The sequence below is a fragment of the Ursus maritimus genome, unplaced genomic scaffold (genome assembly GCF_017311325.1).
Source record: "Ursus maritimus isolate PB19 unplaced genomic scaffold, ASM1731132v1 scaffold_28, whole genome shotgun sequence".
In the NCBI taxonomy this organism is placed as follows: Eukaryota; Metazoa; Chordata; class Mammalia; order Carnivora; family Ursidae; genus Ursus; species Ursus maritimus.
The window spans coordinates 1,647,521-1,670,587 of NW_024425341.1; the positions used below are offsets into that span (position 1 = coordinate 1,647,521).

Genomic DNA, 23,067 nt, shown 5'->3' on the forward strand with positions numbered 1-23,067 from the left:
GTAAAACAGAAACAACCACAAGATAACTGTAGGGGTGTGGGGGAGGGGAGGATGATGAAAAAAAAATCTGGTTCAATTTCTTGTCTTCGGCAACTAACATTTTGACAGGGCAGAAGTGGTCTTACTGGGAAGAAAAACAATGAAGAAAAAAGGGAAGTCTAGGACAAAAATACTGAAAAAAGTACAGCACACTCTTCAAATCCAGAAAATCTTACTGAAGCCCAGAATGTTGACAAGCATTTATTTTCCCCTGCAATATTTTAAACATTTTTTTGAGTTGGAAAATTCAGTTTCAAAACCTCCAGTTGTTCAGGGTTTAACACCCTGAACATTTTCCAAACCCTGTGAGAGAAACCACCTCACTCTAAGTACCACTCCTGCGAAGACAACAGGATAGCCCCTCAAAACAAACGCTACTGCATCTGTGCTTTGATATTATTAAAGTCCCCTTCTCCTAGAATAAAATGGTTCTCAGAGCCAGAAATCAAACTGTCATTTATCTTTCTATCCTCTAGGAATAATGATGGTTTCAATACGTCCTAACCCTGTTTATGGTGGTTCTCATTTCTCCTTTTCAATCCTAAGATCAGCGTTAGGTTTGGTTAGTGTGTGTTAGGATAGCAATTACTTTCAGATTCATTTGGTAGAACTACTTCTATAATACAAGTAGTGTAATAAACATTACTTATTCACTGAACTTTGCAATGTGTTTTGAAGTGTTATTTTCTTACCATATTGTACCAGGCACTAACAATATATTTCTCCTCCATTTCTCTTTGACTCTTTGTTTTCTCATATTCTTTCTAAAAAACAAGCACATGTAAACATGTAAAGATGAAAAACAATTCAATATCAATAAAATGCAATTAGTTATCTAAATTCATGGACACAGTTGTATGTAGCAAGGCTCCTAGAAAATAAAGAATCAAAACCCAAATGTCTTATCGTATAGTATAGTATAGTATAGCAAACTACCTCTAAAGAATGGAACAGTCGGTCTCGTTCCTGGAGCTGATTTTTAAGAGCTTGTATTTCTGGTGCTGCTCCTTGATTCTGCTTAGGGTCTAAAGTACGGATAACCTGCAAAGAGGAACAAAGAAAAAAAATTTTTAAAGATTTTGTTTATTTATTTGAGAGACAGTGAGAGAACAGGAGAGGAGGGAGGGTTAGAGGGAGAAGCAAGACTCTCCACTGAGTGGGGAGCCCGACTTGGGGCTCGATCCCAGGACTCTGGGACATTACCTGAGCTGAAGGCAGACACTAAACTGATTGAGTCACCCAAGCTCCCACAAAGAAAAAATTTTAAAGTTTCAGACTTAAAGAACATAACATCTAAGGAAGCAGTTCTTTAAAAGAAAAAACCAAGGATAAACCTTGTAAGAATCATAAAGCTGTCTTAAAGGGTACTCTAAAATTTGAATGTATGAAATAATATTCAATTGTTACAACTTTTGATTATATAAAACATTTAGCTATGTAAAAGAATTAATTATAAGAATCCTGGCTTAAAATTAATAAATAATACTGTAGCAGCCATTACTGACAGGTGTCTTCCCTTTCCTCTGATGGTTAAAAAGTCTATCACTGTGACCCCATTGCCTCTTCTGCCAGTGGCCTGATTTAGGCATGGGCATATGATGCAATTCTAGCTGGCCAACTAGCGGTCTTCTGGGAACGGTCTTTTTGCTTTTTGGCTCAATACTGTTACTATCAAAACCTATCAAACCTATAGAAAACTGAAAGAGAGAAACAATAAAAATCCATTTCCTTTAATTCCAATTCACCAATTGCTGTACTGCCACATTTTCTCTTCCCTCCACAACCCACGCTTGTTTGGGAGCCTACTGTAAAGTAATCTGCAGACCTGGGAACACATAACCCCTAAGTACTTCAACATGCATCTTCTTAGACTAAGGACATTCTCTTACACAATCACAATACCAACATCATCTGTAAGAAAATGAACAATTCTGTAAGTCATCACTATTCAGTCCAAATCCACATTTCCACAGGTGTTTCCAAAACGTCTTTGATAAACCACTGCTCCTTCCACCCTCAATTCAGGACCCAAATATTAATGCATTACATTTGGTACTTTGGGCCCTTTTACATTAGAAGAGCCTCTTGTGCTCCCCCATACTCCAATTACTATTTTTGTTTTTCATACATTGACTTTTATCCCCAATTCTGGATTTATTTGATGATTTCCTGAAAGTGTTATTTAACTTGTTCTGGTAATCTCACTTTCCCTGGGAACTGAAAGTTGCGTCTAAAAGACTGCTTAGATTCAGGTTAAATATTATTGACAATGATATGCTATCAAGAGGCACAAGATGTTGTTGGTTGTCTACCATCAGTGTAGCTAATTTTGATTACTATCCCAAGGAGGTGACTGCCACTTACTTTCCACAGAAAGGACCATTTTCCTCTTCGTAATTAGTAACTACTCAGTGGGGTGACCTATTTTGATCACTGTTTCTTCCTTGGTGTTTTTCTTTGTCAAAAGATTTCTTTTGTTCTTCTCCTGATAGTTCTCGGTGTGAGAAGTCACTGTACATGTGCTTAACTGGATGACCAGTGACGCATGATCAGAAAGTGGAGAAGCCCAGAAACTCATACTTACACTTTTGGCTTTCTCTAAGTATTTTTTATATCGTTCCTCCATTTGCTTCATTTCCTCTTCTTTTTTCCGTAAAGCTTCTTGTAATTCTTCAATTTTTAAGGCTACAAATGACAGAATGAAGAAAGAAAAAACCTTTTTTTTTAGATTGTAACAACTTGAAAAGCATTTCAAATGACAAAATAAGTAGAAACTTTGAGAGATTGTTTGGTCTGTTCCTATTTATAATTTTATTTTAAAAATTCCTAATTTTTTGTTCTTATAAAAAGCTTTTTTTATGAATAAAAACTTCAGTTTGGAAATGCATAAATTAAAAAGTAACCATCAATGGATGAGTGCACGAACAAAATGTGGTCAATATGTATAATCAAATACTATTCAGCCTCAATTCTGATACATGCGATAACATGGAGACAATATAAGTGAAAATGAAAGACATTCTGTTAGAAGTAGGCCAGACATGAAAGGACAAATGTATGAATCCACTCAGATGAGTTACTTAGAACAGTTCTCAGAGAAGGAAAGTAGAACAGTGGCTCCCAGGGGCTGGGAGCACAGGGGAGAATGGGGGGTTACTGTTTAATGGGCATAGAGTTTCAGTTTAAGATGATGAAAAGTTCTGGAAATGGATAGTGCTGGTACAACAATGTGAATGTACTAAATGTCACTGAACTATATACTTAAAAAATGGTTAAAATGGTCATTAAAAAAATACTTTATTTATTTGACAGAGAAAGAAAGAGAGAGAGCATGAACAGGGAGAGCGGAGACCCGAGGGAGAGGAAAAGGGACAAGCCGACTCCCCACTGAGCATGGAGCCTGTCACAGGACCGATCCCAGGACCCAAGATCATGACCAGAGCTGAAATCAGATGCTTAACCAACTGAGCCACCCAGGTGCCCCTAAAATGGTCATTTTTATGTGATATATATTTCACCACAGTTGGAAAAGGTGGTGGGGGGGAAGGTCTATGTGCTGCTCCACATAAAAGCATTAATAAAGGGCGCCTGGGTGGCTCAGTTGGTTAAGTGACTGCCTTCGGCTCAGGTCATGATCCTGGATTACTGGGATGGAGCCCCACATGGGGCTCCCTATTCAGCAGGGAGTCTGCTTCTCCTTCTGACCCTCCCCCTTCTCGTGCTCTCTGTCTCTCTCTCTTTCTCTCTCTCTCAAATAAATAAATAAAATTTAATTTAAAAAAAGCATTAATAAAGTCAGGCTACCTACATGTATAAATATCTAAAGCAGTAAAAGTTTGGCTGATTTACATGCAACCAGACTATGAAAATAGCTAATTGCATAAAATATTCATTACCATCCACAGTTAAGGAAAAACTCAAAACTATAATTAGAAATACTGTAAAGATGATTATATACTCATTCTGTAAGACAAATTATTTAATTGGTAGAATATGTAATAGGACCTATTTCTGAAAGAAACAATTTTATATAAACTCATCACTAGGTGTCTGGTCTGGGTGGCTCAGTCAGTTGAGCATCCAACTCTTGGTTTCGGCTCAGGTCATGATTTCAGGGTTGCGAGATCAAGCCCAGTGTGGCAGCAGCTTGGGATTCTCTCTTCCCCTGCCCCTCCCCCCTGCACGTGTACTCTCTAATAAATAAAATCTTAACAAAAACACAAAAACTGTGGCAATTAGTAATATGTTAACTATACTCCAATTAAAAACAACTATACTAATTAGGAAAAACTCACAGCTGTTATTAAACCGTGGTTCAAGATCTTCAATAATGGCTCTCTTCTTCTGCAATTCATTATTGGCTTCATGAAGCTTCTCCCTGCAACAAAATACGTAACACATTGTCACCTACTACTGTTTCTGGTTTTTTTTCCACTTGAAATGAAAGATCTAAGTTCTTAATGCTTGGGATACACTTGCATAGCACACAAGTGCTACCAAACAAAAAAAAGATAAAAAGCCTAATCCACATGAATTTAGTATATATTTTTAAAATTGGTAAAAACACACACACACACACACACACACACACACACACACACACACAAAACAGAGAAAAAAATCTCAGACTCTGAAGTAATAATAATTTCTTTTACATAAATATGCACAACAGGGTACAGAGAACTTAATGGTCTTCATCTTCTTTTCTAGGAATAGGATATTATATGAGTTAATTTAAAACTTTCAGAGGTTTTATAAGGCAGAAATCTTATTGCAAAAATGGTGCTAAAAATAAAAAGAGAAAGAACATTATCCACCAATAAGAAAGAATTAATGATACATGCACCTACATGGATAGATATCACAGAACAACACTGAACATAGGAAGTAAAATACAAAAGGGTAATACTGTAGGATTCCTTTTATAGGAAGTTCGGAATGTGTCAAAACTAATGAAAGGTGATAAGAGAGCAGCATAATGACTAGTTTGAGGATCGAATGAATCAATTAGAAGGGAGAATGAAGAATCCTGATGAGTTGCTGGAAGTATTCTATATGTTGATCTGGGATATTTATGTATGTAGAAAAACATTCATCAAATTTAGGAACTTAGAATTTGTCTACTCTATGTAAGTTATATTCCAATACAAAAGTAAAAAATTAACAGAAAGTAAGTTTCTTCCTGTTAGTTATAATATGTGTAATTCTCTACTTAGTTTGGCACTTTGTAATATGAGAGGGGAAAAAGGCTGCATAAATTGGAAAATATAGAAAAAAACTGAGAAGAAAACAGAGTACTTTGTTAAGTCTATTTCTGGTCTTTTCTATGGGTAATACTCTAACAAATCTATTTCTTTTTCAACAAATTGAGTGTGTGACATATCTACATACAAGATGAGTATATACAGTAGTTAGAAGAATAAGAAAATTTAAGCCCAGTAAACAGGTCATGAAGCAGAAATTATCCCAGAACCTTAGGGAACCCAAACCCAGAATTTTAATCTTTCTCATGACTTTTGTGATGAGTCTTTGTGTGTATTCCTAACCAATATATTGGTGAATTTTGCCAAATTTTTACTTTATACATTATACCATATGTATTGTTCTGTGACTGCCATCTTTTACTTAACACCATACTCTTGAGATTCATGTATATGGATGTGTTAGCCCTAAGTTACACATTTTACTGCAGTATAGTGTTCCGTTGTTTGAATATAACTCACTCTAGCTATTGTTTTACAAATTGGTGGTATTTGTATTGGTTCTACTTTTCTGTGATTGCAAACAGTATTCTTTCTTACTTTCTTCTACATGTCTCCTGACACCCGGGTAACAGCATTTCTAGGAATCAAGGGTTTATGTAGGGAGTGGAACTGATGGGTCACAGAATATGTGCATGTTCAGTTTGCTAAGTAAACTGATACATACTCAGTGGAGTAGACACTGCTGAACATCTTTGGCAATACTTAGTATGTCTGACTTTTAGTTTTACCAACTTGGTGTATATAAAGTAGTCTTCATTGTAGTTTTTAATTTGCATGAGAATGACCACCTTTTGATATATCTATGGACTCTCTTGTGGACTGAATTTTATCTCCCAAAAAAGATATGGTGAAGTCCTAACCCCCAATACCTAGGAATGTGACATCACTTGAAAATAGTGTCTTTGCAGATATAATTAGTTAAGATGAGGTCGTGCTGGATCAGGTTGGGCCTTAAGTTCAATGACTGGTGTGCCTATAAGAAGGCCATGTGAAGACAAAAGGTACAGAGAGGAGAATGCCTGTGAAGATGAGGTGATAGAGATTGGAGTGATGTGTCTATAAGCCGGGGAACACCAAGGATTGCTAGCAGTCAGCCTGAAGAGGGGCATGGAACAGATTCTCCCTTAGAACCTCCAGAAGGAACCCATCCTTTTGACTTCTTTCATTTTAGACTTGTAGTTGCAAGAACCGATAGAGGATAAATTTCTCTTTTTTTAGCCACCCAGTTTGTGGTAATTCGTGGTATTTGTTACGGCAGCCACAGGAGACTAACAGGCCTCATCCTCACTAATAAATTCTTGTTGATTTACCATGTAATGGAACACAGAACAGTGGTCAGTTTTATGAAACAACAGGTATTCAAATTTTTTTGCAATACAGAAGTGGGAAAGAAAAAAGGACAGAATTCAGTACTGAATTCTGACTCTAGGTAACCTCACAGTGGCTAGAAGGTAACATTTTCTCTTCTATTAGTGCATTAAGAATTTGCCCATTGTTAGACTTGCCAGCAAGTATCAGTTCCTAGGATTATCTCACTTTTCCTATATTAAAAAAAAAATTGGATAGCATGAGACAAACTGCCAGATTATAGAACTTTTTTTCCAATCACAGTAGAGCAAGTCAAAGTTATCTCTATGATACTGAGGATGTCTGGTTTACCACAGTGGAACAGTGGAACACTCCCAACAGGCTAGTAATTCATGGCCACCCTACACTCAGTGTTTGTTAGGAGAGTGTTGCTAGAAAGTGATAGGAAGGATTAAAATTGTTAATGGGTGTGAGAAAAATAAAAAAACATCCCTAACAATGTCAACCTCAGCTAAAGATAAAGATGGATGAAGATTTTTTCTTCATGAGAAAACATACGTAATATTTAAATTTTACTTCATTTTTAGATTAAAAAGTCACTTTCAGATATATTTGCAATTCAAGGAGATGTTTGAAAATCTGCTACTGATAAGCTCTGTAGTACTTCAAAACTTTACTTAAAAAGGACGATTCAGCTGGCTATACTCTAGAGCTGGCAAACTACAGTCTGTGGGCCAAATTCAGCCTGTTGCCTGTTCTTGTATAAGGTTTTACTGGAACAGTCGCAACATTAATTTATCATCTATGGCTGCTTTCAAACTATAGAGCTAAGTGATTGTGGCATAGACCATGGCTTGCAAAGTCTAAGGTAACTGCTGTCTGGCCCCTTACCGAAAAAAGGCCTGGCCACTCCTGATTTAGAGTGTCTCAAACTCCTAGCTATAGTTAGAAATACTACCACAAAGATATAAAACTCTGGAATCTTGTATGAGAAAACAGCTCTAAAGCAGTACTTATTTTGTCTTAAGGACACTGGGAGGAGATGACCCTTTAGACACTATTAATATGTCTTCTAATTTCCCGTATCTTCAGGGGCCACCTGTGCCATTGTCTAGATACTCTGTAACCACCTAACAAAATACTTCTATTTCACTGGAGGATAGGAGAATGAGACTCAACAGCTTTTATACTTACAGATGTTCTTCAAGCTTCTTTTTTAGAAGAACTGACTGAAAATGGAAAATAAAAGAAATTTATTTAACATTTTAACTAACAAATTATTTTTAAAAAATAAAGAGTACAGTAGTAACAGACTCTGAATGAGTTCTCAGTAAGTTCTCTGGTCAAAGAGCTCAAAACACACAATGTACCTAAGTCTATTTCTTTTTGATTAGAGAGAGCACAGCCCATGAGTGATAGCAATTAGTATAAGATACCTAGAAACTGCATATTTGAAGTCTCTATTTATAGTCAGGAAGAACTGAATAGGGGCGCCTGGGTGGCTCAGTCGGTGAAGTGTCTGCCTTAGGCTCAGGTCATGACTGGGATCAAGCCCCACATCAGGCTCCTTGCTCAGCAGAGAGTCTGCTTCTCCCTCTCCCTCTGCCTGCTGCTCCCCCTGCTTGTGCTCTCTCTCTCACACTCTCTGTCTGTCAAATAAATAAATAAATAAATAAATAAATAAATAAAATCTAAAAAAAAAAGAAAGAAAAAGAAAAGATGAAGAAATGAATAAAAAGGAACCAATAGGCAGGTAGAATTCTAGTAATAATAGATTTTTCCCTAACATATTTTTTATCTACTGTATTATTTTCCTTGCATCACGATAGACAGGTATCAATTTCCATAATTACTGACTTAGAGATTTCTGAATATGCACACAAATAATTTATGTGATTGTATGGGAACGTGAAGGATGCTGTATGCACAGAATTTAATTTACTGAAGAATGCAGCTTTGGCTGAGTATTTTTAAAAAAGTCTCTGGGGGCTGGGTGTGTGTGTGTCTGGGTGGCTCAGTCACTTAAGCATCCGACTCTTGATTTTGGCTCAGGTCATGATCTCAGGGTCCTGGGATGGAGCCCTGTGTTGGACTCCATGCTCAGCGGGGAGTCTGCTTGAGGATTCTCTCTCTAAAATAAATATAAAGTCTTAAAATATATAAAAATAAAAAGTCTCCTAGGAGTGCCTGGATGGCTCAGTCAGTTAAGCACCTGACTCTTGATTTCAGCTCAGGTCATGATCTCAGGATCGTGAGATCGAGCCCTGTGGCAGCTAGCACTGGGCATGGAGCCTGCTTAAGATTCTTCCTGTCCCCCCAGGTCATGTGTGTGCTCTTTCTGTCTGTCTCTCTCTCTCAAAACACACACACACACACACACACACACACTCTCTCTCTCTCCTAAAAAGCAGATTTTAGAATTGGCCTAAAAATAAAAAATAATGGCATTCTATAAAGGACGACTAGGTTTTGTAATTAAACTGAACACTTGCAGGGTCCAGATTATTAACAAATTCCATGAAACATTCCATTCTGAGATAAACTTAGCCAAACCCAATTAATACAGGCTTATAAAACAAACTGTCCAATCAGTCAATAGCAGCAGTGGGGCCCTTCACACGGAGTTCTTTGATTTTCGGTCACCTTATTTAAAAATGATTACTATAATTGTTTATTCAAGTCCATTGTAACACAGCTCTGGAATTCATCAAATTTACTTCTTTGCTCAGTATGTAAACTGTATCAAGATCAATGGACCACAAGGCCCCCTATCAGTGCTTCCCCCAAATATAAAAGAAAGGCAATAACCCTGTTAACTTTCAGTTATTGCTTTGTTCATTCTTTAGTACAGATGGTAAAATGAAAATACTTTCTAAATATCGTAATTGTCATTTTGCATTTATGTTTTGACTGGGCTCTAGCAAAATTAGTTTTAACTGAGATAATACACAATAATCATCTCATAAATGGTTAATACACCAGGCACTGCAGTCTCATGTTAATCTCACAACTGTGAGCAATTATTAGCCCCATCTTATAAGTGAGGAAGGTGAGACTGGGGAGACAGACATTCAGTAACTTTCAAGTGGCAGACCCCAAAACAAACGCCAGGTCTGAAAAAAACAAAACAAAACACATCTAAAAAACAAACCCGGGTCTGCCAGACTCCGAAGTTGATGCATGGTCTTTACTTCCATGCTCCCTAGGCTCCACCACCTGTCCACTGAAGACTGTTACTACTCAAATAGGTGGCAGGAGAAGGCCAGACTGCAACCGGAAGCTTCAAAATAATTTCTAAAAATGTACTAATCATAACAAGGAGGTAGAGCAGGAGTGGGCTGGGGGAAACAAATAAGAGCAGAGGTCTTTTTGGTTTGACTTGTTAAGTTTTCAATATCCTTTAACTATCTTAAGTGTAAAAGGCATAAACCTGTAAGGCAAATAACATATTCATTTGCATAAAATTCCCATAATTAGAAATTTCAATACCATCAACTATGATGGAAGAGAATGTACATAAAAAAAAATTTGCTCAATATATAGAAATGAATAGGAAGCCATACTTACAATAGCCTTTTGAGCAGAAACCATGCCAAGAGACAGAGAGGACATATTAGTATGAAGCAAACACAGCAGCCAATAGAAGGAACGATTTAGTAATTCATGAACAGAAGTAAAAATTATGCATTTTTTTTCAAAAATGTACATTTTTCTTTCTTCTATGGTCTCCTCATCCTGTCTTGTTCTCTTGAGTTTTACACACTGTGGCTAGCTCAAATTATCCATATGACTGGATATAACAATGCTTTTCTGCTTCCATGCTAAAAATAAATGACATAAAAATAATAATAAAAATGTGTAAACCATCCTACTCTGACTTAAGGTCACATGAAAGGACTGTGCTTTTGGTAACAGAAATGGGCAGAAATTATGCTGTTCTTCAGAGAGGACCAGCTCCATTTGGCAGGTTGTTCTACATACTACCTGATATTCCTGAGATGCAACACTATAGGTTAGTGAAAAAGAAGACGAAAACATCAAGCATTTGCTGGATTTGAGGCATATCACAGTAAGGAAAGTTCCTATCTGAACCTTCTATCCATATAAAAGAACTCTAAGGGAATATCTAAGAATTTAGAGCAACACCTCTCTTTAACATCTGGGCAGATAAATTGACTAACTTATGCAAATAGTACTTTAAGGGCTGGCATCTCACTTCTGAAGTATGTGCTCTTTAAGTAATGGTGCACAGCATATTTAATTAGATTTGATTACCACAGTGATACCTAAATCAGGCTACGCAAAACTATTTTTTCCAGAATAAACTCCTTCTGTATGTTCTAACACAAGTAAGAGACTCAAGTACATATGGTGGCTGTTGCTATAACGCTAAGGCAGGGCTGACACTGACGCTCCGCCATTCTTATTTCCTATGTATCACACGCCCCTTCCCTTTCTCCCATAACAAATCAACAAAAAGTCTCCTCCAAGTTTTAGAGACCAAGCGATTTCACTGAAGAAATCACTTAGGTTCATCTCTAAGATAGTCTTAGTTAGCCTTATTAATATTTTAATATACTAATGTTGGTTTTGCTTCACCTCTTTCTGGCTTAGCATTCTGGATTAAAAACATGTTTAAAAAGTAAACCATGACATTTCAAACTAGTTCTATCTCAATAAGGGAATAAGGTTGTTTAGATGTTGGTGACCATTTTAGGAACTAGGAATCAATTTGGGAAACTAAGACGGACTACCCATACATTAATTAAAGGATAAACCAAAAACCAGTGATCTTAGGAAGAGCATACTGCCAATATAAAACAGACATATTTTCTGAAACTCATAAAATTAGGTCAATGAGAGCTTTTTAGATCTAAATTCGCTGGTTTTAAGTAATATACTGATTTAATACCCCTTCATTGGTTCCTTTTGTTTTCATACTCTCTTACGTTAATAAGACTGGATAGAAATGATGTATCTATAGTTTTGACGATTCTCCAAAAACTATCCATGAAAGCAACTATGCAGAGGTTTATACTCAAAGGTCAGAGTTTATAGCAAATTACACTAGCAACAATAAAAAAAGAACCAACTGTCTGAAGCAAAGATTGGTCACTAAAATAAGGTCCCCCTTCCTTTACAATATTTTTGAACATTCTAGTTGCAGTTCCATTGCTTATTAAACGGAAAGGATTTGCAAAATTTATTTACACTTTCATCAGAGACTGACTACTAATGTGCTACATAAGCACTGTGATAACTTAGATAGTGAGCATGAGAAGTTGAAAGTCCATCTAGTTCTGGCTCAACACATTTACTGTATTCTAATGTGAGCATGCCAGTCAAGCAGGCAAGGCTATGACAGATATGCAGAGTATAAGGAAATATTACAAAAAAGGTCCGTGAACTTATATTTGAGTGGGGCATGGTTGGGGTAGCAAGAGGGATTCAGAAATTCAGAGATTGTTATTTCTAAGGATAGCGTGATTTTTAAAAATATCAATTACACATAGAAAATTTCTACTTGAACATGCTAAATTTCTACCAGCATTTTTGTTGTTGTTGGCCAGAGGGAAAAACCCTGAACTCTGAAAACTGAGATAAATACGTTCATAACACAAAGCCTCAGGGAGCCCAGCCGGCCCAGTCAGAAGAACAGGAGACTCTTGATCTCAGGGTCATGAGTTTGAGCCCCACGATGGGTGTAGAGGAACTTAAATAAATAAATACTTAAAAAAATCCTAGCTTCCCCACTTCCTAAAACAAACAAAAAACCCTACAATGCCTCGATTAATTCCTTAGTTAATAACTACAAATAAACTTCTAATTCCCAGCAGAGTGATTCCAATCAGTACAATGAAGTACTGTCTGGTCCTTTTCATAAGGAATGTTAGTAAAAGGAAAATATTGCTTCTTTTCTATAACCAATATAATTATAAATTATTCTGATAGAGACAATCAAATAAAAAACAAAACTTATAGCTTTTCTTAACATTGTGAAACTACCGGTTGGTACATATTAAAACTTACATCTTCTGCTTTTGAGCCTTGATCCTGTAAAGATTTTTGCAATTCTTCAACTTGTGACTGTACTTCCAGAAGTCTCTGATTCACCAGCCTAGAAATCAAATGCATATTAATTTTAGAAGTTTAGACTTACTTCTATGTTCTCCTTAGGTTGTCATATTGGTTAGAAAGACAGTATAATTAACAAAACAAACCCTCATGTTAACATAGTAGTACATCTCACTGTTCTGGTTATTTTTTGTTTCACTTGAAATTTCTATGCACAAGTATACTTATACATATCTAATTATCTCAAGTTCAAATCAATACATGTTTATCCAAACTATGTGTCAGGCACTATGTAGGTTCAGCAAGGTGCTAAAAGATCCCTATACTCAAGGAATTTAGTGGGGAGACAAAATGTTAAAATACAATATAAATACTTCCACACAGCACACAGAGGTACCAAAAAGGAATGACTGCCTGAAACAGCAAGAACTTTATCCTATTGTGTGGAGGAGTCAGGCTTGACTGAACTGAGACTAAAATAAGAAATAAAATACTTAAGTGATTAAGGGTGGAGAGCAGATTTAAGACAGAGAATATACCATGTCCAAAGCACACAGAAAATGAGAGGGTATAGTGAGTTTAAGAATGACATGTCTGAGCCTACCTTAAAAAAAAAATAATTTTTAAAAAGGGGGTGCCTAGCTGGCTCAGTCAGTAAAGCATGTGACTCTTTATTTCAGGGTTGTGAGTTCAAGCTCCACGTGGGGCGTGGAGCCTACTTAAAATTAAAAATAAATAAATAATAACAAAGTCTTTAAGAATGGTATGTCTAAAAACTAAATTATAAGGGAAAGAATGGCTAGAGATGAAACCAGAGAAGAGGAGAAGTTGGGTACAACCTTGCAAGAAGTGTGCAAGTATTTAGAACTTATCTTATAATCTGGCCTAAAATCTGACTGAAACGGAATAACCCACCCAGCCTTTAAAACAATGCTGATTCTGGAGCTCAATAATTCCCTAAGTTATTATGATGTAACATTCAGTACAGCAACTAGGTTCCCTAGGTCTTGGGCAATCACCCTAAAGGACTGCAAGAAGGGTGAAACTTAATCAGACAACATTCCAGACAGATCACATTGGTTTGAGAGAGGAAGATGTTATTAAAAAGGTCAAAGCGAAGGCATGAAGATCAGGAGGAGGTTACCACAATTATTACTGAATATGTCTAAAAGAGGAGGTAACAAGGATGAAATGATTTAAAGGGCAAAAGAATACAAGGAATAAGAATTAATATGTAGGATTTTGGTTTGAGCTACTCAAAAACATTTACTGAGAAGGAGAATACAGGAGAAACATGTTGAGAAGGGAAGAGAAACTTATTTTGTATTTATTGAAAATGCAGTGCCTAGAGATATGTCAAACAGATCTTTGCATGTGAAGCACAAAGTCTGAATTGAAGACATAGATAGGAGAGCCATTTAGAGTTAACTGAAGCCATGAACAAAAATAATACTAACTAGGAAGAATGTGAAGAAGAGTGGAAAAGAGGAACAAAGATGGTCCATGGCCAGTCACCAACCACAGGGTAGAAAGAGAAACTTCACCCTGAAGAGAATTAGGAGAAACATAAGAAATTTTAACCGAAATTAAAAAAAAAAGTTTAAGGAAGGGGAAAATGATCAACAATACTGAATACAATAGACATGAGGAAAGATAAAGTCTCGAAAGCTCCCACTGGATTAGCCATTTAAAAGATGCTGGTTATTTTAGTAGGAAACACAGTGAAATGGTAGAAGCGAGATTACCTTGAATTAAGGACAGAACAAGGTAATGAATTTTTAGAATCCAAACAGCCAGAAAATTCAATAAGCAATTTTTTAATTAAATAAAATGTAAGAGGGGCGCCTGGGTGGCACAGCGGTTAAGCGTCTGTCTTCGGCTCAGGGCGTGATCCCGGCGTTATGGGATCGAGCCCCACATCAGGCTCCTCCGCTAGGAGCCTGCTTCTTCCTCTCCCACTCCCCCTGCTTGTGTTCCCTCTCTCACTGGCTGTCTCTATCTCTGTCAAATAAATAAATAAAATCTTAAAAAATAAATAAATAAAATAAAATAAAATGTAAGAAATTCTTACCATAAATGCTCCAAGTTCTATAATTATTGAAAATCATAGTAAAAATTCAATCAAATCTATAATAATAACTGAAGTTTTTCAAATCAAGGAACAGAAAATTTGGGTGCTTTTTAAATAGTGAAGGAACTATCTGGAAATCCATATCAACATGGGGAGATACATAAATACATTACCAGACCCTGTAACTTTGTTCAATCTTTTCAGAAATATGAGAATACATTTCAAACTATTAGAGTATTTCAACTATCCATCTTGGCCATTTTTGAAATTATGTAGTAAAAAGTACTGTAAACCTTGGTAATTAACATAATAAGTAATAAATCCATATCAAGATGCTCCTTTTAAGTATTTGAAAACAACTCACATATCTAGTGAGGGGGAAAAGACAAAAAATCAAAGCAATATAATTGTTAAAGTGTGAAGTATACACACACACACATGCACACACACAGGTATGAAACTCTACAAATATAAATGAAAAAAAATGAGCTCATCTTTTTTCAAAAAATGCAAACTTCAAAAAATCAAAATAAAGAAGCATTATAATACCCACTTCATGGTGTTGTTTAGAAGAGTAAGATAATATACAGAGTGTCCAGCAGAGTACCTGTACGTAATAGGCACTCTATAAATGTGAATTGCCTCTACCTATTTTCTCCCCCTTCAGAAGTTTAGTTAGTTAACATTTTAAGTAAAGTCTACTTAAATATAATTGTCAGGAGGGTATAGAAAGAGGGTGAGCTTGAAATCATACTAAACTCTGAGTAGAAAAGGAACAAGGTCATGTATACTCTGACAAAGCTCCCTGAGTGAGGCTCAGCAGGTGTTACAGATTTAAAAAATGCCAACTTACTGGGAAAACTAATTGGAAAGGACTTTGGAGGTTTGCTACAAACCTTTCCTTCTGACAGACAATATACTGGTGGTGAACAAACTGCATTTAAGTTAAAAGATTCAGTGGAACTAGTAAGAGGTTAAGTTAGAGACAACTCAGGGTGAGAACAAACTTATTAAACTCAGTAAGAACAAACTCAGAGTAATTCACTTAAGGGAAAAAGCATTCCACGAGGGGAAGACAGAAAAAAATGTTTTGCCAACATGGCAAAAGATAAATGGACAAGAAAGAGGGTACGGATGGGGCGCTTGGCTAGTTCAGCTGGTGGAGCATGTGGCTCTTACGCTCGGATTTAGTTCAAGCCCCATGCTCGGTGTAGAGATTGTTTAAAAATAAAAATCTTAAAAAAAAAGAAAAAAAGGTATGGATTAGGTAGAGGCTTTGAATTCAGGTAGCCTGGGTCTGAGCCCAAATTCACTCACCTGTAAAACTTTAATAAAGATAAGACTGCATATTTAAAATGAAATAACATAATGTTTGGAACAAACAAAATCTTAATAAACATTAGCTGCTATTATTATTGTTCTAGGTTCGAGATGGTCATACTTTGAAGGGAAGTTATCACTCAGTACTGTAATTCAAGAAATTACATCTGCCAGGAAGATGGCAGAGTAGGAGGACCCTAAGCTTGCCATGTCCCACAGCTACAACTAGAGAACACTCACATGAGTGTAAAAAACCCAGGAAACGACTTGAAGACTGGCAGAACAGACTTCACAACTAAAGGTAGGGAAGAGGTCCCACTGAAAAAGGTAGGAAGGGCAAAGTCAAGGTCTGGGAGTGAAACAGACCATGACTGCCCACAGTGGTGAGGAAGCCAGTGGCATGGAGAAGGGTAGAAAACACATGTTCACATCAGGGAGTCCTGAACAGGGAGGACGGATCTCTGTAATATTTGACTTTGAAAGTGAATTTCATGAGTTCTTAAAACCAGCAGGACTTAAAGCCTGGAATTTAAAAAACTGGTGAGCTCGGCTCTGGTAGAGCTCTGACTGCAAAAGGAAGCAGTGCCCCAACCCTTAAAGAGAGAGCATGACCAACAGCAGTGTAGAAACAGCACAGAAACAGCAGCTTGAAAAACACCGAGGGCAGACATGGCCCGGAGAAACAGGGATCATGCAGAGACCCTTCCAGGAATAAAGGAACTGGTAGATGCCATTTCACTGCCCCCCAGCATAAACACACAGCCATCACTCCTACCTGACTTCTTTGCAGCAAGCACTACCCCATGGTTCTGCCCTTCCCAGTCACACTCCCCTTAGGCCAAGTGCTGCAGCCCCCCCCCACCCCCAGACTGGCGCAAACCCTGCCAACATCACATCTCCCAGTCTGTGTGTTTTGTGGGACCTCTGGTCTCATTTGTGGGGCAGATCTCACTTCACAAGCACACCTTTGCACACCTTGTTAAAACACTCCCCACCCCTGTTGGGGACCAAACACTACCCATAATAGGCAAAGAGAGCCTCTATAGACAACTGGAATGATGGAAAAAGAGGTCAAGACTCAGCAGAGCACACAAGTAGGACACACTCCCTGAAGTGCCAGGCCCTGGGGAACAGGTGACACTGCACTACAGGACCTCTTCTTCATTAGGCTGTTATCATTAAGAGCAAGAGAAGTAGCTGACTTTCCTAACAGAAACAGACACAGAACATAAGAGGAGGCACAGAAATATGTGCCAAATGCAAGAAAAGGACCAAACCACAGCAAGAGGCCAAAGTGAAATGGATGTATGTAACATGCCTGACAGGGAATATAAGGTAATGATCATAAAGATACTCACTGGACTTGAGAAAAGAATGGAGGACATCAGTGAGATCGTTCACACAGCATTAAAAAGGAACCAATCAGAGATGAAGTACATAATAAATGAAATTTAAAATGCACTTGATGGAATAAATAGCAGGCCAGATGAAGCAGAGGAATAAATTAATGACCTGAAAGAGCAATGGGAAGTAACCAAGATAAGCAAAGGAGAGGAAAGAAAATTAAGCAAATGTCCAAAGGTAATAACACCTGCATGATAGGGATCTCAGAAGAAGAGAGAGATAAGGGGGCAGAAAATTTATTTGAAGAAATAATAGCTGAAAACTTCCCCAATCTGGGGAAGGTAACAGATATTCAGAACCAGGAGGCACAGAGGACCCCCCTCCCCATTCAAACCAAAAATGTCCATACTGAGACACATAAGATGGCAGGAAGTAGGGATTAAATTTTTTTTTTTAAAGAATTAAGAGAAAAGAAAACAATTACATACAAGGGAAACCCCATAAAGCTATTGGCAGATTTCTCAGCAGAAACCTCGCACGACAGAAGGGGTGGCATGATATTCCTTTTTTTTTTTTTTAAAGATTTTATTTATTTATTTGACAGGATAGAGACAGCCAGCGAGAGAGGGAACACAAGCAGGGGGAGTGGGAGAGGAAGAAGCAGGCTCATAGCGGAGGAGCCTGATGTGGGGCTCGATCCCATAACGCCGGGATCACGCCCTAAGCCGAAGGCAGACGCTTAACCGCTGTGCCACCCAGGCGCCCCAGGCATGATATTCCAAGTGCTGAAAGGGAAAAATCTGTAGCCAAGAATATCTATCCCACAAGGCTATCATTCAGGATAGAAGGAGAGATAGTGTCTCAGACAAACAAAAACTAAAGAATTCATGACCGCTAAACCAGCTCTACAAGAAACATGAAAGGGGACTCTGAGCGGAAAGGAAAGGCCATAAGGGAGTATGAAAAGTAAAAACCACGAAAGTAGTAAAAATAAACATTTCTCTAAAATTCAGCCAAGGGATTCACGAAAGGAAAGAATGTAAAATATGACACCATAGCCCTAAAACATGGGGTGGGGAGAGGAGTAAAAAAATGGGTTTAAACTTCATTTAACTTATTATCACAGAAAAACTAGAAAAGAACAAAACAAGTAACAACAATAAATAAACAGCAATAAATACATATCTAACAATAATTACACTGAACGTAAATGGACTAAATGCTCCAATTAAAATACACAGGGTGACAGTAGATAGAAAAACAAGACCCATCTATATGCTGCCTATAGGAGACTCATTTCAGATCTAAAAACACTTGCAGATTGAAAGTGCGGGGATGCAGAAACATCTACCATGCAAATAGTTGTCAAAAGAAAGCCAGGGTAGCAATACTTATAATGGACAAAGTAGACTTTAAAATGAAGACTGTTAGGGGCACCTGGGTGGCTCAGTTGTTTGGGCATCTGCCTTCGGCTCAGGTCATGGTCTCAGGGTCCTGGGCTTGAGCCCCGCACTGGGCTGCCTGCTCAACAGGGAGCCTGCTTCTCCTGCTCCTCCTGCCCCTCTCCCCGACTTGTGCTTTCTTTGCTCTTGCAAGTAAATAAAATCTTTATCTGAGAGAGAGAGAGAGAGAACAAGCAGGGAGAGGGAGAGGGAGAAGCAGGCACTTTGCTGAGTAGGGAGCCTGATCCCAGAACCCTTGAGCTGAAGGCAGACACTTAATCGACCGAGCCACCCAGGCGCCCCTCAAATAATAAAATCTTTAAAAACAACAACTACAATAAAAAGACTGTTACAAGAAACAAAGAAGGACGCTATATAAGGGAACAATCCAACAAGAGGATATAACAATTTAAAAAATTTATGCACCCAATATGGGAGCACCCAAATACATAAAACAGTTAATAACAAACATGAACTAATCTACAGTAATACAATAATAGTAGGGGACTTAAACACCCACTTATATCAATGGACAGATCAAACATATACCATACATAAAAATAAACTCAGAATAGATGAAAGACCTAAATGTGAGACCTAAAACCATAAAAATCCTTAAAAAGAGTGCAGGCAGTAATCTCTCTGACATCAGCCATCACACATTTTTCTAGATATGTCTCCTGAAGTAGGGAAACAAAAGCAATAACAAATTATTGGGACTATATCAAAATAAAAAGTTTCTGCATAGCAAAGCAAACGATCAACAAAACTAAAAGGTAACCTATGCAGTGGGAGAAGATATTTTCTTTCTTTCTTTTTTTTTTTTTGAAGATTTTATTTATTTATTTGACAGAGAGAGACAGCCAGCGAGAGAGAGAACACAAGCAGGGGCAGTGGGCGAGGAAGAAGCAGGCTCCCAGCAGAGGAGCCTGACATGGGGCTCGATCCCAGAACGCCGGGATCACGCCCTGAGCCAAAGGCAGATGCCCAATGACTGCGCCACCCAGGAGCCCCGGGAGAAGATATTTTCAAAGGACATATCTGATAAGGAGTTAGTATCCAAAAGATATAAAAAACATACAGAACTCAACCAAAAACCAAAAAATTCAATTTAAAAAAGGCCAGAAGACATGAACAGACATTTAAGATTTTATTTATTGATTTGAGAGAATGAGCAAGTGAGCATGAGTGGGGGGGGGGGGGCAAAGGGCAAGAGAGAAAGAGAGAAACACAAGCAGACTCCCCGCTCAGCAGTGTGCCCGACATGGGGCTCAATCCCAGGTCCCTGAGATCATGACCCAAGCAGAAGTTTGACGCTTAACTGACTGAGGCACGCAGGTGCCCCATGAACAGACATTTCTCCAACCAAGACATCCAGATGGCCAAGAGACACATGACAAGATGCTCAACATTACTCATCATTAGGGAAATACAGATCAACACTACAATGAGATGTCACCTCATACCTGTCAGAATGGCTAAAATCAAAGACAAGGGAAACAAGTGTTGATGAGGCTATTGAGAGAAAGGAACCCTCCTGTACTGCTGGTGGGAATGCAAACTGGTGCAGACACTGTGGAAAACAGCACAGAGGTTCCTCAAAAAGTTAAAAATATAGCCACTCTATGATCCAGTAACTGCACTACTGGGTATTTACCCTAAAATACAAAAACACTAATTCAACAGGATATATGCACCCCGGTGTTTACTGCAGCATTATTTTCAATAGCCAAACTATGGAAGAAGCCAAATGCTCACTGATAGGTGAATAGATAAAGAAGATGTGGTATATATAAATGGAATATCAGTCATAAAAAAGAATGAAGTCTTGCCATTTGCAATGACATGAGAGACCTAGAGAGTATAATGTTAAGTGATATAAGTCAGCCAGAGAAAGACAAATACTATATAAGATTTCATTCGTATGTGGAATTTAAGAAACAAAACAAATAAGCAAAGAAAAGAAAAAAAGTCAAACCAAGAAACAGACTCTTAACTATAAAGAACACGCTGATTGTTATCAGAAGGAGGTGGGTGTGGGGATGTGGGAGAGAAGGGACTGGGATTAAAGAGTACACTGATCATGATGAAAAAGTAAAATAAGATAAAATGATTAAAAAAAAAAAAAGAACAAACACAATACTAAGTTGTAAATAGCTGTAAATGCCATCGGGACTTGGGAGGTATCCATCATCGACAACACAAGTGCTGTACAAATGACAAGTAGTTGTTTTGTTTCTGATGAGAGAAGACCAATAACTGTAAAGCCTGTGAGAAACAATGCGAAGCATTATAAAGGAAGTTGTGGGTGTTGATTCACTGAAAAAAATTAGGGTACAGAGAAGGCCTTCCTGTAAGATGGTTAAACTATAGCCTAGAGGCAAAGGATTATGGAGTTGAACAGAGGGTGCTCTCACCACGTGACTTCGTGATTGCCAGCTGCTTTCTGCAATTCCCTTTTCTCCCCTTTTCATTTTAAACTTTCTCTAAGTATTTTTAAAAAGTATTCATTCTCTATGTTCTAAGAATTGATCTCCTTCTGTTTATGCTTAATTGTGCTCTAATAATCACCTTGTATTTATACTGTTTGTTGATTCTACCTCAGCAACTTTAAAAATTAAAATGCCAAGAAGGGCAGGCCATGTAAAATTGTCATAACAATGTTGATTCACAAGACTGACTCATACCTGGGAAGTGCCAAATCAATCAGGCATAATAAACAAAGAATCTGTAATATCAGGCAAAATATGAAATCATTAATAAAAATGTCAAATCCCTCAAAAATGACAGTACATCACTGCACTAAGGAAAGGAAAAGACATCATATGTTTGGTATCTAAGAAACATTTCCAAAACAGGAAAGAACCAAAAGATTGTCATAACAAAATATAAAAGTAATCCTTTCCAAAGTAAGCTACTGCTTTAAAGTAGCTTTGAATGACTGCATAATTCAATATACTGAAAACTTACAAGCAGAAAAGTGTTTTTCTTGTTTCATTTGCAGATTCTAAATTCTCATAACTGAATTGTTTTTAAGATGAATGACATAATTTAAGGCTCACAAGAAATGTTTTTTTTTTTTTAAGTTCCTGTCAATTCAGTTATAATGGATCCTATTTTCTCACATCAACTGATCCTTCAACATATTAGCTTATAAAAACAGGGTCAACTTATTAATCTGGTAATGCATACAGCTGAAATTGTTGTGAAAGACTGAATTAATGATCAGACTCTTTTTCAATATTCTAGGTTTAATTACTAATTAGAGAGGGAAAAGGGGAGGGGCCTGATACCATTCTGCTTGAAGAAATAAAGAGGGAAATGCTGTTGCAAAGCGGCACAATACTTTTCCGCACGTCTGTCCATAAGTAGGAATATGGATTAAAGTCCTCTTAAAATGAAATGGAATAACACATTATCAATACTCAAAATACAACTCAAATCTTTGTTTAAGGGAATCAAAACCAAGGAAAAGAGAAAACCTGTGTCTAAATGCCATCTGTATACATTCCTACCTATTCTCTGTCTCCAGTTCATTCTTGCGTAGATTTGCATCATCCAGAAGACTCTGCAATAAGGCAATTTTTTCATTGTCTGAACCCTCTTGGTTAATTTTTAACATCTTATTCTCATGCTGAAGACGAATAAGTTTCTCCCTGAATGAGCAAAAGAAAAACTGATAATGCGGCACATCAATACAATATCATTATCAAAATCCAGCTGTGCACAATTACAGATTTCACAGAGAACAGAAATGAAAAAACAAAATACCTGCAAAGAATTTAGCTCTTGTAACTTGCTAAGACATTACATTTCAGGTGTTCAGTACTTTCTTTTCAGAATGGATAATCTGAAGATAACAGCATCTTCAAATACCATGATTTGTAATGAATGATATTTCAAAATTTTATTTCCTTTTTGGTTTAAATGTTTAAGCTATGAATGCATTTATATATTTGTTCCTTGGTTCTCATCAAAATCATGATCTCTAATGCTACACTTTTTTTTTTTTTTAAAGATTTTATTTATTTATTTGACAGACAGAACAGCCAGCAAGAGAGGGAACACAAGCAGGGGGAGTGGGAGAAGAAGAAGCAGGCTCCCAGCAGAGGAGCCTGATGAAGGGCTCGATCCCGGAACGCTGGAATCATGCCCTGAGCCGAAGGCAGACGCTTAACGACTGAGCCACCCAGGCGCCCCATCT

The 23,067-nt window shown here is 37.4% G+C and overlaps 1 protein-coding gene across 1 annotated transcript in view; it reads right to left on the minus strand.

The window, feature by feature from the left end:
• The window catches only part of HOOK3 (hook microtubule tethering protein 3), a 101,922-nt gene that overhangs the window by 8,906 nt on the left and 69,949 nt on the right, over positions 1-23,067 (minus strand). The window contains exons 15-21 of the mRNA XM_040643202.1: positions 22,379-22,519; positions 12,642-12,729; positions 7,806-7,840; positions 4,335-4,417; positions 2,624-2,724; positions 976-1,080; positions 732-803 (exon numbers count right to left, since the gene is read on the minus strand). Of these exons, the coding sequence (XP_040499136.1) occupies positions 732-803; positions 976-1,080; positions 2,624-2,724; positions 4,335-4,417; positions 7,806-7,840; positions 12,642-12,729; positions 22,379-22,519 (625 nt within the window). The remainder of the gene's footprint in view (positions 1-731; positions 804-975; positions 1,081-2,623; positions 2,725-4,334; positions 4,418-7,805; positions 7,841-12,641; positions 12,730-22,378; positions 22,520-23,067) is intronic.